A 15279-nucleotide genomic window follows, 5' to 3' on the forward strand; every position below is an offset into this window, starting at 1 on the left:
ACTCCCCCAGCACAGACATTGTGGACTGTGGGACTTCGCCCAGGCTGGGTTTTTCTCCCTAATAAAGCCCGTTTGTTCTAATTTGACTGATTTGGTTTCTGGCGCCTCTCGACTACCTTACAGAGACCAACACCAGTGCTGAGATGCTTCCACTGCCAATGGATCCACACGACTTTTCACCCACCGGCCTGTGATCTTCCTGCATTCGGCATCATTGCATGTGCTGTTTATCTGAAGAGGAATTCATGGGCACTATCCGACTTAAGGACTTGACCTGGACTGGGCTGGGCTGTTTTACTGATGCATAATTACTTCTTGATATAAAGTTCTCCTTTACACATATCTGAGTGTCAATGAATTGTTTCTCTTGTCAACCCAGACTAACACATTATCCATTTGGTCCTAGCCCTTATTCCTTACATCAGAATTTCTGGCCACCAGTAGCCCTGATGTTATTTATTAAGCTGATTTTCCAGGTAATTTCCCCTTCAACATCAAAAACTTCTTGATCACTGACATCACTATTTGCTAAATTATATACTTAAGTATATACTTATGATCATTTTTCCTTCCTTTTTTTTTAGATCACTAGTATTTAGGATGACGTGACACATAGCAGGAACGTGATAAATGTTTATCAAATTTAAATCTATTAAATTAATAAGCTGATGCAATATAGATAAATGAACACTAAGTACTACCAGGGGTATGGTCAGGGAGAAAAGAGGAGAGGGAGAAGGTGAGAAAATAGTAAAATCAGAAATAAATCATAACTTTTAGAGAGAATTATCATGAAAGCAAGACTTGAGAACTGGTGACCTGTGGGCCAAATGTGGCTGAGAGATAAGCTATGGTAGGGCTCCATGGTATTACAAAGTGGCTTTTACGTCTAACCTTTTCAAGTTAAGAGGAAAATCAGGATATTTAACTGACACCCGCCCCACCCCCACCCCCAACCCCCCCAAAAACCCAGCAGCAGAAAAGCAAAGCAAAACAAAAAAAGCAAAAGCAAAACCGCAATTGTGAGAGGAGCCACCGACCGGTGTGGAGCTGTTGCCTGGTCCTAGGTGGGATATGTGTCCTCAGTTCCCTATAGACCTTCCTGGGCTACACAGGGCTCTCCCACGTCATCACTATCCTGACTGCTCTTGGATTGGATCTTTCCCAACTTCCCCTCCTTAAATGTACAAAGGAGCCTCAAAAGGCTCATGGAAAAATTCCAGTATCTTGTAATTTCACTTTTCCACGAGCATTTTGAAGCTTCCCAGTATGTAAAGAACTGGGATACTGAGTAAAATGACACAATTCTAACACTTGAACTAAACCCAGGGGCTTCTCATTCCTTGCTCAATGTCCCCTTTAACTAAATTGAACACTAGCGCAGGTGGGCTCAAAGGCTAAAGAAACAAAATTTACAAAGGCGTCATGTCAAAGAGACTATCTATCCATCTTCCACTGGTACTTAGAATCATTAAGAGGCAGTCAACTTCTTGCCTCAACTGGGGATCCACATCTCCCTCAGGGATGATCATTTGGTCTTCTTCTCAGCCCCTCCCTGTAGAACAAGGGGCGGAGGGCACACTTGCATGCAGTCAGTCACCAAGGGTTCTTGATCTGAGGCTCTGACAGGCGTTATTTTACCATCTACAGGAAGCCTGGACTAGAGGCCTCTTCTCTCCATCTCAGTTTCCACCGGCGATATTTTAAAAGTCAGAATGGAAATCAAACATCTAAGAAAATTATATGGCATGATATGCAGTAACACTTCTTTATCAAATACTGCTTTTATTAATACCACCAGAGATTAAATTGTATCTTCTCCAGTTCAATTTTTTAATTTAAAAGAAATTACTGATTTAAGCCCAAGAATCTATAGTTGAGTGAAAGAAAAACTTGACAAACACAACGTAATAAGGAGATTGGATCCAATTTAAATAAATTCCTACCCAAGGAGTTTTAACTGGGAATATGCAAATTGTTTGACTTCTAAGGGAAAGCTTTACAGATTTGACATGAACAGTTTTATAGCCATATTTTATAGAAGTTTTATAGATTAGTCTCTAAATATGGAGAGAGTCATATAAGCCAGACATTCAGGAGAAACCAGACAGTAATTGCCAGCATGCAATGATTTTCCTACGTATTTTCAGCCTTAAAACTAAGGTACTTTGTTAGTAATTGATTTAAAACTTGATACACAGAACACATATTAATTTTATTATCTAAAATGGCTATTAAAATGTTTTTCCTAAAGTAATCTAGATATTACAAGAATTCCTTGTTTTAATGAGTTGTTGGTATTTTATTTAATCAACTCTGTCTTATCACCAGAATATAAAGGAATGTCTGTCTTAGGCTAGGAGGCCCATGAAGCACACGTGAAAAAAGGAGACAGTCCTTGGAATTTAGCAGGGGAATAGAACATACACATGACTTCCTGGAAGACACAGGAGTGAGAAATAAGTGTAGTGAGTATGGGAGTACCCCCCCAAAATGGAGTATTTTTCAAAGCTATGCATTTAATTTTTCTTACAAAATAACCTAATCGCCTTCTGTGTTAGTCTGGATTAACTAGAGAATCAAATTCAGAGACACTCATATTTGTGTAAGAGAGGGTTTTATATCAAAGGGTAATTATATATTAAGAAAACATCCCAGCCCAGTTCAGATCAAGTTTATATGTCTGTTATTAGCCCATATGTCCTATACTAGTCTACAAGTCCCTCTTCAGACTGACCCAGCACATGCAATGATGCTGAATGCAGGAAGATCACAGGCTGTTGGGTGCAAAGTGTTGTTGATCCAGTAGCGGTAGAAGCATCTCAGGCTCTGGCGAATTTCCACTTGACTCCTCCAATAGATGGTAAAGCTGAGAGAGTGTGTGTCTGTAGAGTGTGTGTCCTGCCCTCCAGGGAGGAAGAGAAGCTGTGACCTGGCTCGACTCCATCCCTTTATTCTATTTATCAAGTCGACATGAAATTATATAACTCCCACAGACCATCTTGTCAAGTTGACATTTTTACAAAACTCTTTAGCCATACATAATTCTTACACAAAATAGTAAAGTCATATTTGTATAACATGATAAAACTAAAATGCATACAACTCAAAATGGGTAAGCCTCATTTAAACATAATATTCCGCAAGTGAACAAAATATCCTATGCCTAACAATTGCAGCTAAGAGACACCTATACCATAATCCTATAATCCTATGAACATAATCTCCCACCTATGAATGTTTGTAAGGCAGCCACTTCATGCCTTTATCCCCAATTTTGGGTTTCCACTTTCCATACTACTCACTTATATCAACCCAGTGCTCTGAAGAGAGAAGAATATTCTTTGATGTGAAGAATCTTCATTCCAGTTGGAATCTTGTGTTGGCTGCATCCAGAAGCAAAGTCAAATCAATCAGGACAGGCTGTCCCTACAGTCAGCAATATGTACCAATTCACAGGCTCAAAAATCTCATCTTCATCTGGTTGGGCTCTGGTCACCTCAATGTGGGTCCCCTCACTTAGCCTTAGGTGCACATTGGTTGCTTCATGTCCCGCCACAAATTCTCAACAACCCTAGGACCCTGGGGGCAGGTCATGAACTTTAGACGAGCCAACCCATTCTCATCTTCTCCTCTTAGTCCCTGTGAATCAGGTCCACAGGTCTCAGTGGCCAGACTCAACCCATCTCATCACTCCATTGCTACGTTTCTCACTTCCACTGAACAAATGGATCCAGGGTCACCTAGCAGCATTTCAGGCTGCCTGCAGGCTCCCTTTAACCTTCAGTCCTAGAGAGGAGAGTTCCTCCAGGGCTCCAACGTTTTCTACCTTCAGACAACTGATTAGTTCAATATTCAAAAAGCCAATGGGGCCCTTTTTTTTCTGGTCTTCTCAGTCTGTCAATAGCCACCTAGGGCAAGTCTCTTCAAATGCAAATGTTCTGATTATTCCAAAGCCTTGGGTGGGTTTTTTTTCCTCCAGAACCTTCTTTGTAGGCATGTCATACACCCATCTAAAGATCCAAATTTAATGGCTTACAGCAAAGAGGCTTAAAACTATTTTTAATTCCCAATAATAATTTCTATCAATCGTTATATCAATAACAGGCAGAAAATAATAGTACAGATAGATCCTAAGCTCAATTCTTAAAAAGTCAAGTTCAATCTTTAGCTATCTTATCTTAATCCTTATATAAACTATTTCATTGATACAAAGCATGGCCTTAGGCCAATCATTGACTCATTTGTGTTTCCCCCTCTATAGCATACATGTGGGATTTCTCTGCCATGAACAGTCTAAAGCACAGAGAAGCATAGCCCTAGTATTTTAAATGCCAGCAGGGTTGCTCATGGTGGACAGGTTTCAGCAGAGCTTTTAGGCTAAGAGTGACTAACAAAAAAACCTTATAGATCTTATTTTAAAAACTGGTCAATCAATAGATCTTATTCTAAAAACTGGTCAATCAAATCTTCATAGGGCACAACAGGACATGCCTGAATTGCTAGTCTTGGATACATCATCAGGGAGGATCAATCGACAGAGGAAGAAATTGTGCTTGATGAAGTCAACAGCCCAGAAGGGCAAGGGAGACCATAAGTGAGATGGACCAGCATACTATCCTCAGTGACAGATTTGAGCTTGCTAATGAGTGTGAGGATGAAGCTGGATAAGTCCACATTTTGTTCTGTTATACATGAGGTTGTGATGAAGCACAAACAACTCAACGGTAGGCTAGCTAACAACTCTCAGGCCATTTAAGTAAATACACACTCAGATAGGGAGAGATGATACATGGTTCTGCTGGAACACAGGAGAAGGGAATGTGACCTGGCCAGGGAGAAGCCGGTGACAGTATGAGTCCCAATCTGAGCAAAGAGGAGGAACAGGCCTGTGCAGATAGGCTCTAAGTGGGAGATCACAGTGGATGGAAAGAAATCCTGTGAGTCCTGTGCAGAGAGAGCTGGAGAGGCATGCTAGGTGATGCAAGGCCTGAATCGCAAGCGAATCTGTGGCTCATGGTAAGGACTTTGGCTTTTATGCTGACAGCAATGATATGTCATCAGAGAACTTAAGCAAGAGGGGCAATAAGGTCAGATCCAGTTTTGAAAAAACACATCACTCTGCTTTCTGGGTTGAGAACAGATATCACCGCAAGAGAAGAGCAGAATGGATGTACAGCCGTGAGCCAGGAACCACATGATTTGAGTTCAGACAAAAGTGGTGGAGGTAAAGAAGTCTACAGGTATGAAATATTTCGCTGAGACACAGAGGTGCAGGTCATGACTGGAGAGGGAGAAGTTATTTATCAGGGATGCCTCCTAGGCATCTCATTTGGCACTGGATTCAAATGCCAGTAGCCAAGTGAGGAAATAATCAAAAGGGCCAAATTGAGGTCGAATAAAGACCATGGTATCTTAAACGTGGTCGATGTCCTGAAGGTGCCCTTGACAGAAACAGAAAGAAATGTGAGGAAGTAATTCGAAGATAGGTAGGGAGATGAGACATGAGGCCAAGCTGGACATATCCACTGTGGGTTTCATTGGTGTAGAAACAGTCATGAAAGTCTTAAGAGAGGAAGCGATTGTTGGGGGAGAGTACATAAAATGAGGAAATAAGAACGCCTGGGTCTTAGCCTTGAGGACTCCCATATTTAATGAACTAAGAGACGGAGAAAGATGTCAAAAAGGAAGGAGGAAAGCCAGGAGAGGTACCGTGGAAGCTTCCACGGCATGGAAAGCTGCTGGAAAACGTTATGTGAGATAACACTAAAATGTCCACGGACCCAGTGAGGGAGAACAAAGCCAGACTGAAATGAATTGAGCGTGAGAGGCAAATGGTGAAATTAGCTCATTTCATAAACTCTGGCTTTAGAAGGTAGCAGAGAGAGGGTAGTAGTGTAGGGGAAACAAGAATGCAAGTGGATGTGAGGGTTATTTTCAATAAGAGACCACAGAGAATGTTTAAAAGGCAACGGAAAGGCTCTATGGAAAGGTGCATCTATGTTATGAAGGATGTGGAAGGGGAAAAGGAGTTAGGATTAATAATGAAAGGTTTGTGAGGAAAATAAAGGGGTATGCGGTAGTTACATAATCTGGTGTCAATTTGAGGATTAAGAGCGCAGGAGTGGAGTCTAGACTATCAACCAGGATTTAGCCAATGAGGCCTCAGTGTGGGCATGGCCTTCTCCTGAGGATTCTGGGGACTCCTGTAAATCCTCCTTGGAGGCAGGGAGACACACACTCTCTTCTGCTCATGCCTTTGGAGACTCTCTACTGACAACGCTCACTCCCTGCGAGACATTTCTGAAGAGGAGCCACATGAAGCTACCCTGATGCAGCCCTGGGAGATGAAGGAACTAGTGCTGAGATGCTTACAATGACACTGGATCCACAATACTGCCAACCCACTGTAATTTTCCTGTATTCGGCGTCATTGCATGTGTTTCGTCAGTCTGAAGAGGACCTTACAGATTGGTATTGGACATATGGGTTAGTATCAGACTTACAGACTTGGTCTGGACTGGGCTGGGAGGTTTTCTCAATATTCAACTGCTCTTGTATATAAAGCTCTTTCTTTACACGAGTCTCCCTGGACTTAGGGCGAGTGCAAGGGATGACCTAAGAGCAAAGGAAGATGAACTTCTCTATTACACCAGGAGGGAAGAAGGCCAAGGTGAAATAGTAGGTGACTATTCGGAGGGGAGGTCACTGTGGAAAGGCATAGCAGAATTGAAAAGGTCAGTATGGAAACAGGGAGTAAAGTAAACAGACACGGGGCTCCACTGAGCTCCACCTAAGGTCGGCTGGTTGGTGGCCAGTGACTTCCGGGGGACTGAGGATGACTTTTTGCTACCTGAATTAAGCACATTGTCAGGCTGCTTGAGGTTTAGGTGGGCTTTTGCCAGACTGCTTAAAAGAATGTATCAAATTTTCACTCTGAGGAATGAAAATTTAAAATCAGGAAGACAGGATAGTAATCGCATCTTCAGCTGATGAATCCAAGATCAAAATAAGTACTACAGTTTCAAAAAATTTTCACTAATTAATCTCTTAAGTGTGTAATCATGTCACATTCTTTTACTCTAATTTCTTTCAACATAATTTGAAAACATTTCACCCAAACTGATTACATGACCTTTTTAAAAAAAAAAGCTACACGATAAAACTAAAGTACAAAAGTAAATAAATAAAACAAATAACCCAAATAACACTCACACAAGATATAGAAAACAGAAGTCCACCTTCTATGATGATTGGCTACATTTATTATAAGCATATATCAAAAGCAGAAATTGTTAAATAAAAAAGGTGGCAAACTCTAATCTCAAATTTTGGAGATCAATCAACAAACATCACCCACACAGAAGCTATGTGTATTCCTACCATGTTAGCAACACTTCTTTTTTCTAGTAGTAGTCTAAATAAATTGGCTGTAATCTTGTTATCATGAACACCTTGCCCAAGGCCACGATTATCATCTTGCATGAGTCTCCGATCCATGATAACTTCAATCCGACCTGGAAAACAAGCCAGCAAGCAACAAAGCCGGTCCACTTTTAATACAAATAGTAATACAAATATTCACATAAATTATTTAATACAAAAGCTCATTGAGGTTAATTAGCTTCACATCGAGCCAAGGAGATAGATTTACACAACCCAATGTAGCATGAGATCATTCCCGATAAAAGTTTGAAGCAGCCAGGGTAAGCTCATGAAACAGGAATGTATTTCTGCTTTTCTTTATTAATACTCAACAATATCAGATTTGAAGTTTTAAAAATGGGACCAAAGATGAAAACTAAAATGGAACTTAAAAAAAGAAAGCAATCTCTGAGTAAATTTTAAGTACTAGAATTTTTAAAATGGTAACATTTCATTCTTTCCCCCAACAGTTTTATTGGCATATAATGCATATAACATACAATTCAATAGTTCAATCATATAAAGAAGAGTTATACAATCCTCACCACAACTTTTAGAAGTAGCATTTCATGAAGTTCATTAGAAAATGCACATCGCACAAGGAGTAATAAGATAAATATAGATATATAGGGTTACTAGGAAGTCCTGGTGGTGTAGTGGGTTAAACATCAGGCTGCTAACCTCAAGGTCAGCAGTTCAAAATCACCAGCCATTCCACAGGAGAAAGATGAAGCTATCTACTCCCATAAAGATTTACCGTTTCAGAAACCCAGAGGGGCAGTTCTACTCTGTCCTACTGTAGAGGGAAGCTATGAGCCAGAATGAACTTGATGGCAGTGAATGAGACAGGGTCACTATGAGTCAGAAGTGACTTGATGGCAGGAAGGTAGGATCCTAAATGGATTTAAAAGTGAAATGCTGTTTACTTGATATATGGCATTTCTCTATATATCCCTGGAATTTGGAGACACCCTGTACTCCCTTCTCTGCTTAGTACTGTCATCTCCACTGTCTGTTTCCTGGAGTCACAGTTGATCCCTTCATTTACTATGTAGTACTCTATCTTCCAGTTTGCATTGTAGGCTGATTAGGCTATAATATTAGATATTTTAAAACCCTATGTATGCACTTAAGATTGTGCTCAAGTAAGAATTACAAAGTTAGATATGCTCAACAAACAAACAGTTATTCATTCAAATGTTTTATTATTAAATGATCATTTGGCCTAAAATGGAAATAGGTAGCATACAATATTTTTGTAATAGTACTGATACATAGTTAAACAGTCTATTTAGTTTCTGTCTTCTCCGTTGAGGTATCCAGTATATAAAATTACTTGATTACAATTTTCTTATCATGCCCCCGCTGTTGTTACTCTATCCAACATCCAGGTTTTAAAAGCCAACTGCTCTGACCTCACTCCCCAGGCACTGGGACCAAATGCCCCATAACTTATCTGGAGCTTCATCACTTCACACTTAAATTCACTTACCAATATCTTCTAGCTCTTTTTCTCTTTGACTTCAAATGGTAGTTCACACGACACACAATGACACCAGTTTCCTAAACTGTACTCCAATTGTTTTTATGTGTGTACCTATAATGCCCACAGCACAGGCAGGGTTTTATTTCTCAACTCATCTCATTCTGAGAAAGGAGAGAATACAGCTGGGTTTGTCATCCACCGAATCTCGCATCCAGAGTATAACTCGATGAATGTAAGGCAGAACTTTAAAATGGGTGATTCAAGAATTTCATCTGGCACAATGATGCTTTATGTTTTTCAAAAGATTATGCCAAAACTTTCACATTGGAAGACTTCATATTACATTCAAGCTGTTCTGATTCTTTTTGAAAAATTGGGCCCACAGTTAGTCAGCAGTAAGTAGTGGCTGCCCCGCGGTAAATGGAGAACCATACCAATGAGTAAGCATCAACTCGCTGGCAGTGAATTTGGTTTTTGGCTCTTTTAGAGATTAACTTAGTAACTCAGTATTTTAGGGAAAGAGCACAGCGGGAGACATATTAATGAGCATTCCCTCACTCACTGTCATCAAGTCGATCCAACTCATAGCGGCCCAACTGGACAGGGTAGAAATGTCTCTGTGTGGGTTTCCATGACTGTAACTTTACGGGAATAGAAAGCCCCATTTTTCTCCCACGATATAATTGATAGCCAATATAAAAAGCTAAATGCAAAAATAAATGTATTTATTAGAAAGGTTAGTAGCGTCCCAACAGAAAAACTAACAGAGTCCGTCTACCCCCTAATCTTTCTATCTTTTGGACCCCTATAATCTGCATTGGGTTGCTATCCACATGGTCGGTAGTTGGAAGCCACCAGCAGCTCCTCAGGAGGAAGCCTGGGCTTTCTACTCCTGTAAACTGTTCCAGTCTCGGAAACTCACAGGGGTCACTATGAGTCAGCACTGACTCAATGGCAGGGAGATAACCCATGTCTGTTCGTTCGCTCTTTAGCCCATGGCTCTATCATCCATTTCTTCCTTTTTCGGTGGTGGTGCAATAAAGAGACCATAATTTAGAGAAAAACCCAAGTATGAATTGAAACATCCCAAGTTTGCACATCTGGACAATAATCCAAATGCTCAGAGGTTACTTTCTGCATCTGTCAAGTTAAGGCAATCACAAGGGCCCTAATACATAGCCACTATCATGAGAAGAAAAAATTGTTTCATGTGGCATGGAGTTGTTCTCCATCTGAAGGTTGAAGAAACGGATCATTTTATGTTGTCTCACAAAACCTCAAATCAATTAATTCCAGGCTGCTGGAAAGGAGACAGTGAAGCTATTGACAGAAAACGATAATCGTACATTTTGATCAGTAGAAAAACTTTAAAATTGGAACTGAAACCTTACAGAGCATAAAAAATGGAAACAACACATACCACTTTTCAAACTTGAAACACCTAAAGACTGAGCAGAGTGAAGTGTCAACCGATGCTCAGTGTCCTGGATGTAAGCCATTGTAGTCATGGGGTACACATTTGCTTGAAGAGGCAGTTTGCTCATTGTCATTCTGGGTTGAATCTGGAAGACCAAAGAATTCTCTTATTAAAAAAACAAAATCAATTAACACTTCCATAGACAAATTAGTACTGACTATGAATACTCACCCTCCGACAAAGAAGAAAAAAGTCGTTTCCTTTGTTGCTCAAGGAAGGAGATAATTTAAAAGTAACATACGAAAAAAAACCATGAGGATCTCAGATTTAAGTGAGAAAGCAAACTTTAAGATCTTTAAAAAACAATGCTCTTTAAATTCAAAATAAAAATGCTTAATAAAAAAGTCGTCTAGCTCTCCAATATTTGCATAAAACAAATTATAAAGGTATTAAGTATTCATTTCTCATCTAAGTCTACCACACTGCTTTGGTAATGAATGCTAAGTATAATAGCTTTCTATCCCCTTTCAAGAAATCTCTTATAATACTCGAAAGAGTCACTTTTAATACATTATCACAGATCTCACCACCAAATCCTCTAGCATTCTAATCAAATGCATATTTGTTTTGAAAAACCATTCAATGCTATTACTCTTCTTGTTTTGTTTCAAAGCAGATTCTACATTACAGTCTCTCTACATTTAAAACTTGAGTGTATGAAATACAATTTTTACTTTCTTTAGATTTTGAAAGTGTCCTAATGCAAGTCCAGGTCAAAGTGACCTTGTTAACTCTCTGAGGAAACTGGAACAGATTTTGTTATCTCACTGACCCAGACTTGTAGTGACCATAAGTACAGAGGGGAACTGCTCCTGTGGTTTTGCAAGATGCTTTTCTTTCTTATGTAGAGTGACTGGTGGTTTAGAACTGCTGACCTTACCATTAGCAGCCCAACAGGTAACCCACTAACAGCACCAAGGCTTCCTTGTTACCAGGGAATCTTAATTCATCCCACTTAAAAATTCCAAGGAATACATAGTGCTTAGGGGACACTGAGCTTCTGTTAATGGTGATGGAAATATGTGTGATTGGATAAGGATAACAGTTGAACAACATGATAAATATAATTGATGTTAGTGAATTATCCATGTACAGTGTTCACTCTCGTAAAAGTTTACCAAGAAACTCAAAACAAAAAACATAAAAGTGATACAATAGCTAACATGGAGTTCCCACTATGTCATGTATAGTACTAGATAATTCATAATTTTGATCTTGAACTTTCATACCAAACCTACACACTTACTGTGTGCCTTAGCTTACAAGGAACAAAAAAAGAAAGAAAAAGAAAAACATTTAAAACTATATTTAAACACAGAATTCCCTGTATCTTCTTTTCCATCTTGTCCCTTACATGGTTAATGAACTAATAATCTCCTTCTGAAAAAGACATTTAAATTGCCATAATCATATTGCTGCCCCGAACCCATGGCTCTAGATTTTTACTCTTACCCAATTGCCACTTTCAAAAGCTTAAAAATAGTTTATTTTTAAAGACTCAGTAGACTTAAAAATAATATTTTCCTATTTATTCAAATGCTCAGTCTTTGAAAAGAATATTCACATTTTCCACTATTCATTTTAACTAAGTTTTTTTCATTCATGTATACGCCCACACATGAAAATAATTGCTTCTGTAGAATTTCAGAAAAGACTTTCTTTCATACATCAGGAAAATGAATCACCATAAAGTCAGGGTTTCATTTGAAAACCAAACAGCTGTAGTAGAATTAATGTGTTAGTTCAAAATGTGTGCTGTAATTTTTACGCTTTGGAAAATGTTTAAATTTAACTTTTGGAGGAAATCATAGAAAAGAAAATGATCACAATCCCTTCTATCCATATCCACTGAAAATCAGACCAAGTAAAAACAACTGTTATGAAATTATTTCTATTCATAGCCAGAAATGGTTAAAATGCTGTTTTAAAAACACAGCAATATTTTAAAAATTATTAAAAGATACGACCCACGCCTTCCATTCTGAATTTTGAGTTTTAGGTAGCAATCAGCACAACAGCTGGTGAGATCCAAGGATTGTGAATGATAAACTCAAACCAAAAGAAAGGAATGGTATCAGAGCTTCAATTGTATACACCCAGTTTGCAGAAGGCTATGGATGACAGTGGAAGCCCAAAATCCATTTGCAGGGCCCACATATGGCTTCTCTGGTGAATTCCCTCTGACAGTAGGCCAGGGATGTGACTAGCCTTACTATCATGCAGAGTGCATTGGAGCATTTTTGTTTTTTTCCCCTGAATTTTATGTTTTCTGTATATCAAGCCAGATAGTGCTATAGAGACTACAGTGCTAGAGCGACTAGATGGTTTCTTGGGAAGTCTGGAGGGGTGATTGGGGAGAGGTAGAGAAATGTTTATAATGAGTACAAGACAGAAGCAAATGTTATAAAATTGATTGTGGAGATGATGGTACAACTCTTTATAATATAAATAAATTACATGACATGTGAAATATATGCCAATAAAACTCTAAAAATTTATTAAACTTGATAATTGACAACATGAAAAAAAATTTGTGGAAAAAGCACTCTCAAGAAATTAAAAAAAAAAGAAATTTAAAAGAATCCATTAACGGATCATACATTTAAAAATATATATAGAATAAACTAAATATTCACAGGTTGGTTTCTTATAAGTAAATAAAAAAACTCATCCATTAATCCCTAATTATGCTTCCTTTCAATTAGACAATCTCATGTATTTTTAGTATCAAAGTATCTAAAAGACATAATGGTTGCCCAATTATCCCTGGGGGGGAAAGAGTTATGAATAGGCCTTCCACAAGTGATCTATTAAATATTCATCTGACTTTGGAAATTATGATTGAATACCGAATCTAAAATTTTCAGTTAAAATTCAGTTTTACTTTAAAAGTAAACTTTCAATCTTAATTGTGTTTATTTTTAAACACTCAAAATTAACTGGCTTATTACCAGTAAAAAATTATATAATGATATAACCATTACTTTGACATATCGAAGGGAAATTACCTGGTATCCATTCAGGTCAGTATAAAATCTATTTTGGCTGTTGATGTTAGAAGAGATTCTCATTGCAATCTCACGGTTGTATTCTTTTCTGATATCCACAATGTTGGAAATTTCCACAGACTGTCCTTCTACTCCTAAATTAAAAAACAAAAACACATTGACTTGCCCACAATCCTTAAATAGACTATGACACTTCTCCCAGAGTTTCATACATTTTCTTGTTTTCTACTTATTATCTTTATCATCTTTCATATGTGAAATGGTGTTACAATTCACCTTTTCTCTTGTTCTCTATCTTTTTAAGTAAGAGATGGTGGAGAACACTTAGTAAGGGGCCAATATATTTCAACAAAAGGATAATGAAGTTGGGCTGAAATGTATGAAAACCAAAACCTAACACACCCACTGCCATCCAAGCGAATTCTGCAACTGATGGGAAGTCTTAGGTGGGAAGCGAGCGGCAGTGTGCAGATACCAACGTTCACTGCAGTGCTTCCTTCAGTGGGAACCGCTGACTGATCACCAACAGGTGAACAGAAACAGCAAACGTGGGGCACACGGACAGTGGAATACTACTCTATCATAAAGGGGAAGAAAGCCCTGATAAATGCCCACAACAAGGATGGACCTGGAAAACTGAGTGAAGTGAGTTAGCCATCTCACTAACATGAATATCTACACTAGAGAGAGCATGGAGGCCAAATCTTGTAAGCTGTTAGCAGGGAACAGAGGGAAGAAGAAAGAGGGGTGGCTTTACTTAGAGGCAATGAGTTTCTGGTAAGTGGTGGGGTGATTTAGAAAGGGATCATGCCAATGCCAATAATGAATTTAACCAGTACCACTGAATTGCACATGTAAACATTTTTTGACTTACGACTCACACACACATATATTTTTATTATAATAGAACAATTTAAAAAGACAACAGCAAATGGTTGTCTAGCTAAATTCTAGAAGGGAGAGAGAAAATTAAATTATAACAGTCAATCCCAGTCCATCTCTCCTCCATACCCCCATGTCCTAAAAGAGCCATCCTCGTCCAATTCCTTATATACGAGAAATTCTGATACCGCCAAAATTTACACTGCTAGTTCAACAGGCAGTCTATTACTGCTCACCATCTATATCTAGGAAAAGAAACAGGTCACTTTATGAGATAATTTATTCTTGAAATTGGCATTACCAGATTAGGGTTTGTGAAGTATAATCTGGGGAGCTCCCCAGATATTAAATCACATTTAATTGAGCTTGATAGATCTTAGGACTCCTTTTAATGGAGTGATCCATTTTACCCCTTGATATATAAACCCAAAGACCACTAAAAAAGTCCTAGAAACATTTTGGGATAAGCCTACACACAATATTACTTGTTTCTATCTGTCCCTCTGTCCTAACTATATCTGCAGGTCCTCAGTGAAGCCTTGACTTTATTTCACAGATGGAGAAAGGAGTTAAGAAGAAACCCAACACTCAGAGCTAGTGGGCATAAGAAAGCATACAGGTCTGAGAAATAGAGCAATTGGAAAGTAGTCAGCAGAAAGGTGGCCTATTTTTTTCAGAACCTCGAAGCTTTGAGGGCTCAAAAAAACCTTAAAAACTTACCTGTGGTTTTTATTTTTGTTACACACCTCAAAAGCAACCTTCCCACTGTTATAAAGCAGAGAGCTGTACACAGAAAAATGAAGAAAAGAACAGAGCAAGGCAGGCTTTTTTTTCTAGAAGCCAAGAACAATCCCCAGGGCTTACAGAAGGTGACAGCATGTAGCTAGGGCCATCTAGCCCAGAAGCAACAAAGCCCACATGGAAGCAGCACATCAACATGTGTGATCATGAAGGGCCAAAGGGACCAGGCTTCAAACACCAAAGGCGGGGGTGGGGGTGGG

General features: G+C 38.8%; 1 protein-coding gene across 1 annotated transcript in view; it reads right to left on the bottom strand.

The window, feature by feature from the left end:
- MAN2A1 (mannosidase alpha class 2A member 1) overlaps positions 1–15279 on the bottom strand; it is a 206580-nt gene that overhangs the window by 21396 nt on the left and 169905 nt on the right. The window contains exons 17-19 of the mRNA XM_004706587.2: positions 13397–13530; positions 10332–10473; positions 7384–7517 (exon numbers count right to left, since the gene is read on the bottom strand). Of these exons, the coding sequence (XP_004706644.1) occupies positions 7384–7517; positions 10332–10473; positions 13397–13530 (410 nt within the window). The remainder of the gene's footprint in view (positions 1–7383; positions 7518–10331; positions 10474–13396; positions 13531–15279) is intronic.

Source organism: Echinops telfairi, unplaced genomic scaffold (assembly GCF_000313985.2).
Source record: "Echinops telfairi isolate 266 unplaced genomic scaffold, ASM31398v2 ScPeMD7_7469;HRSCAF=8507_1, whole genome shotgun sequence".
Lineage (NCBI taxonomy): Eukaryota > Metazoa > Chordata > Mammalia > Afrosoricida > Tenrecidae > Echinops > Echinops telfairi.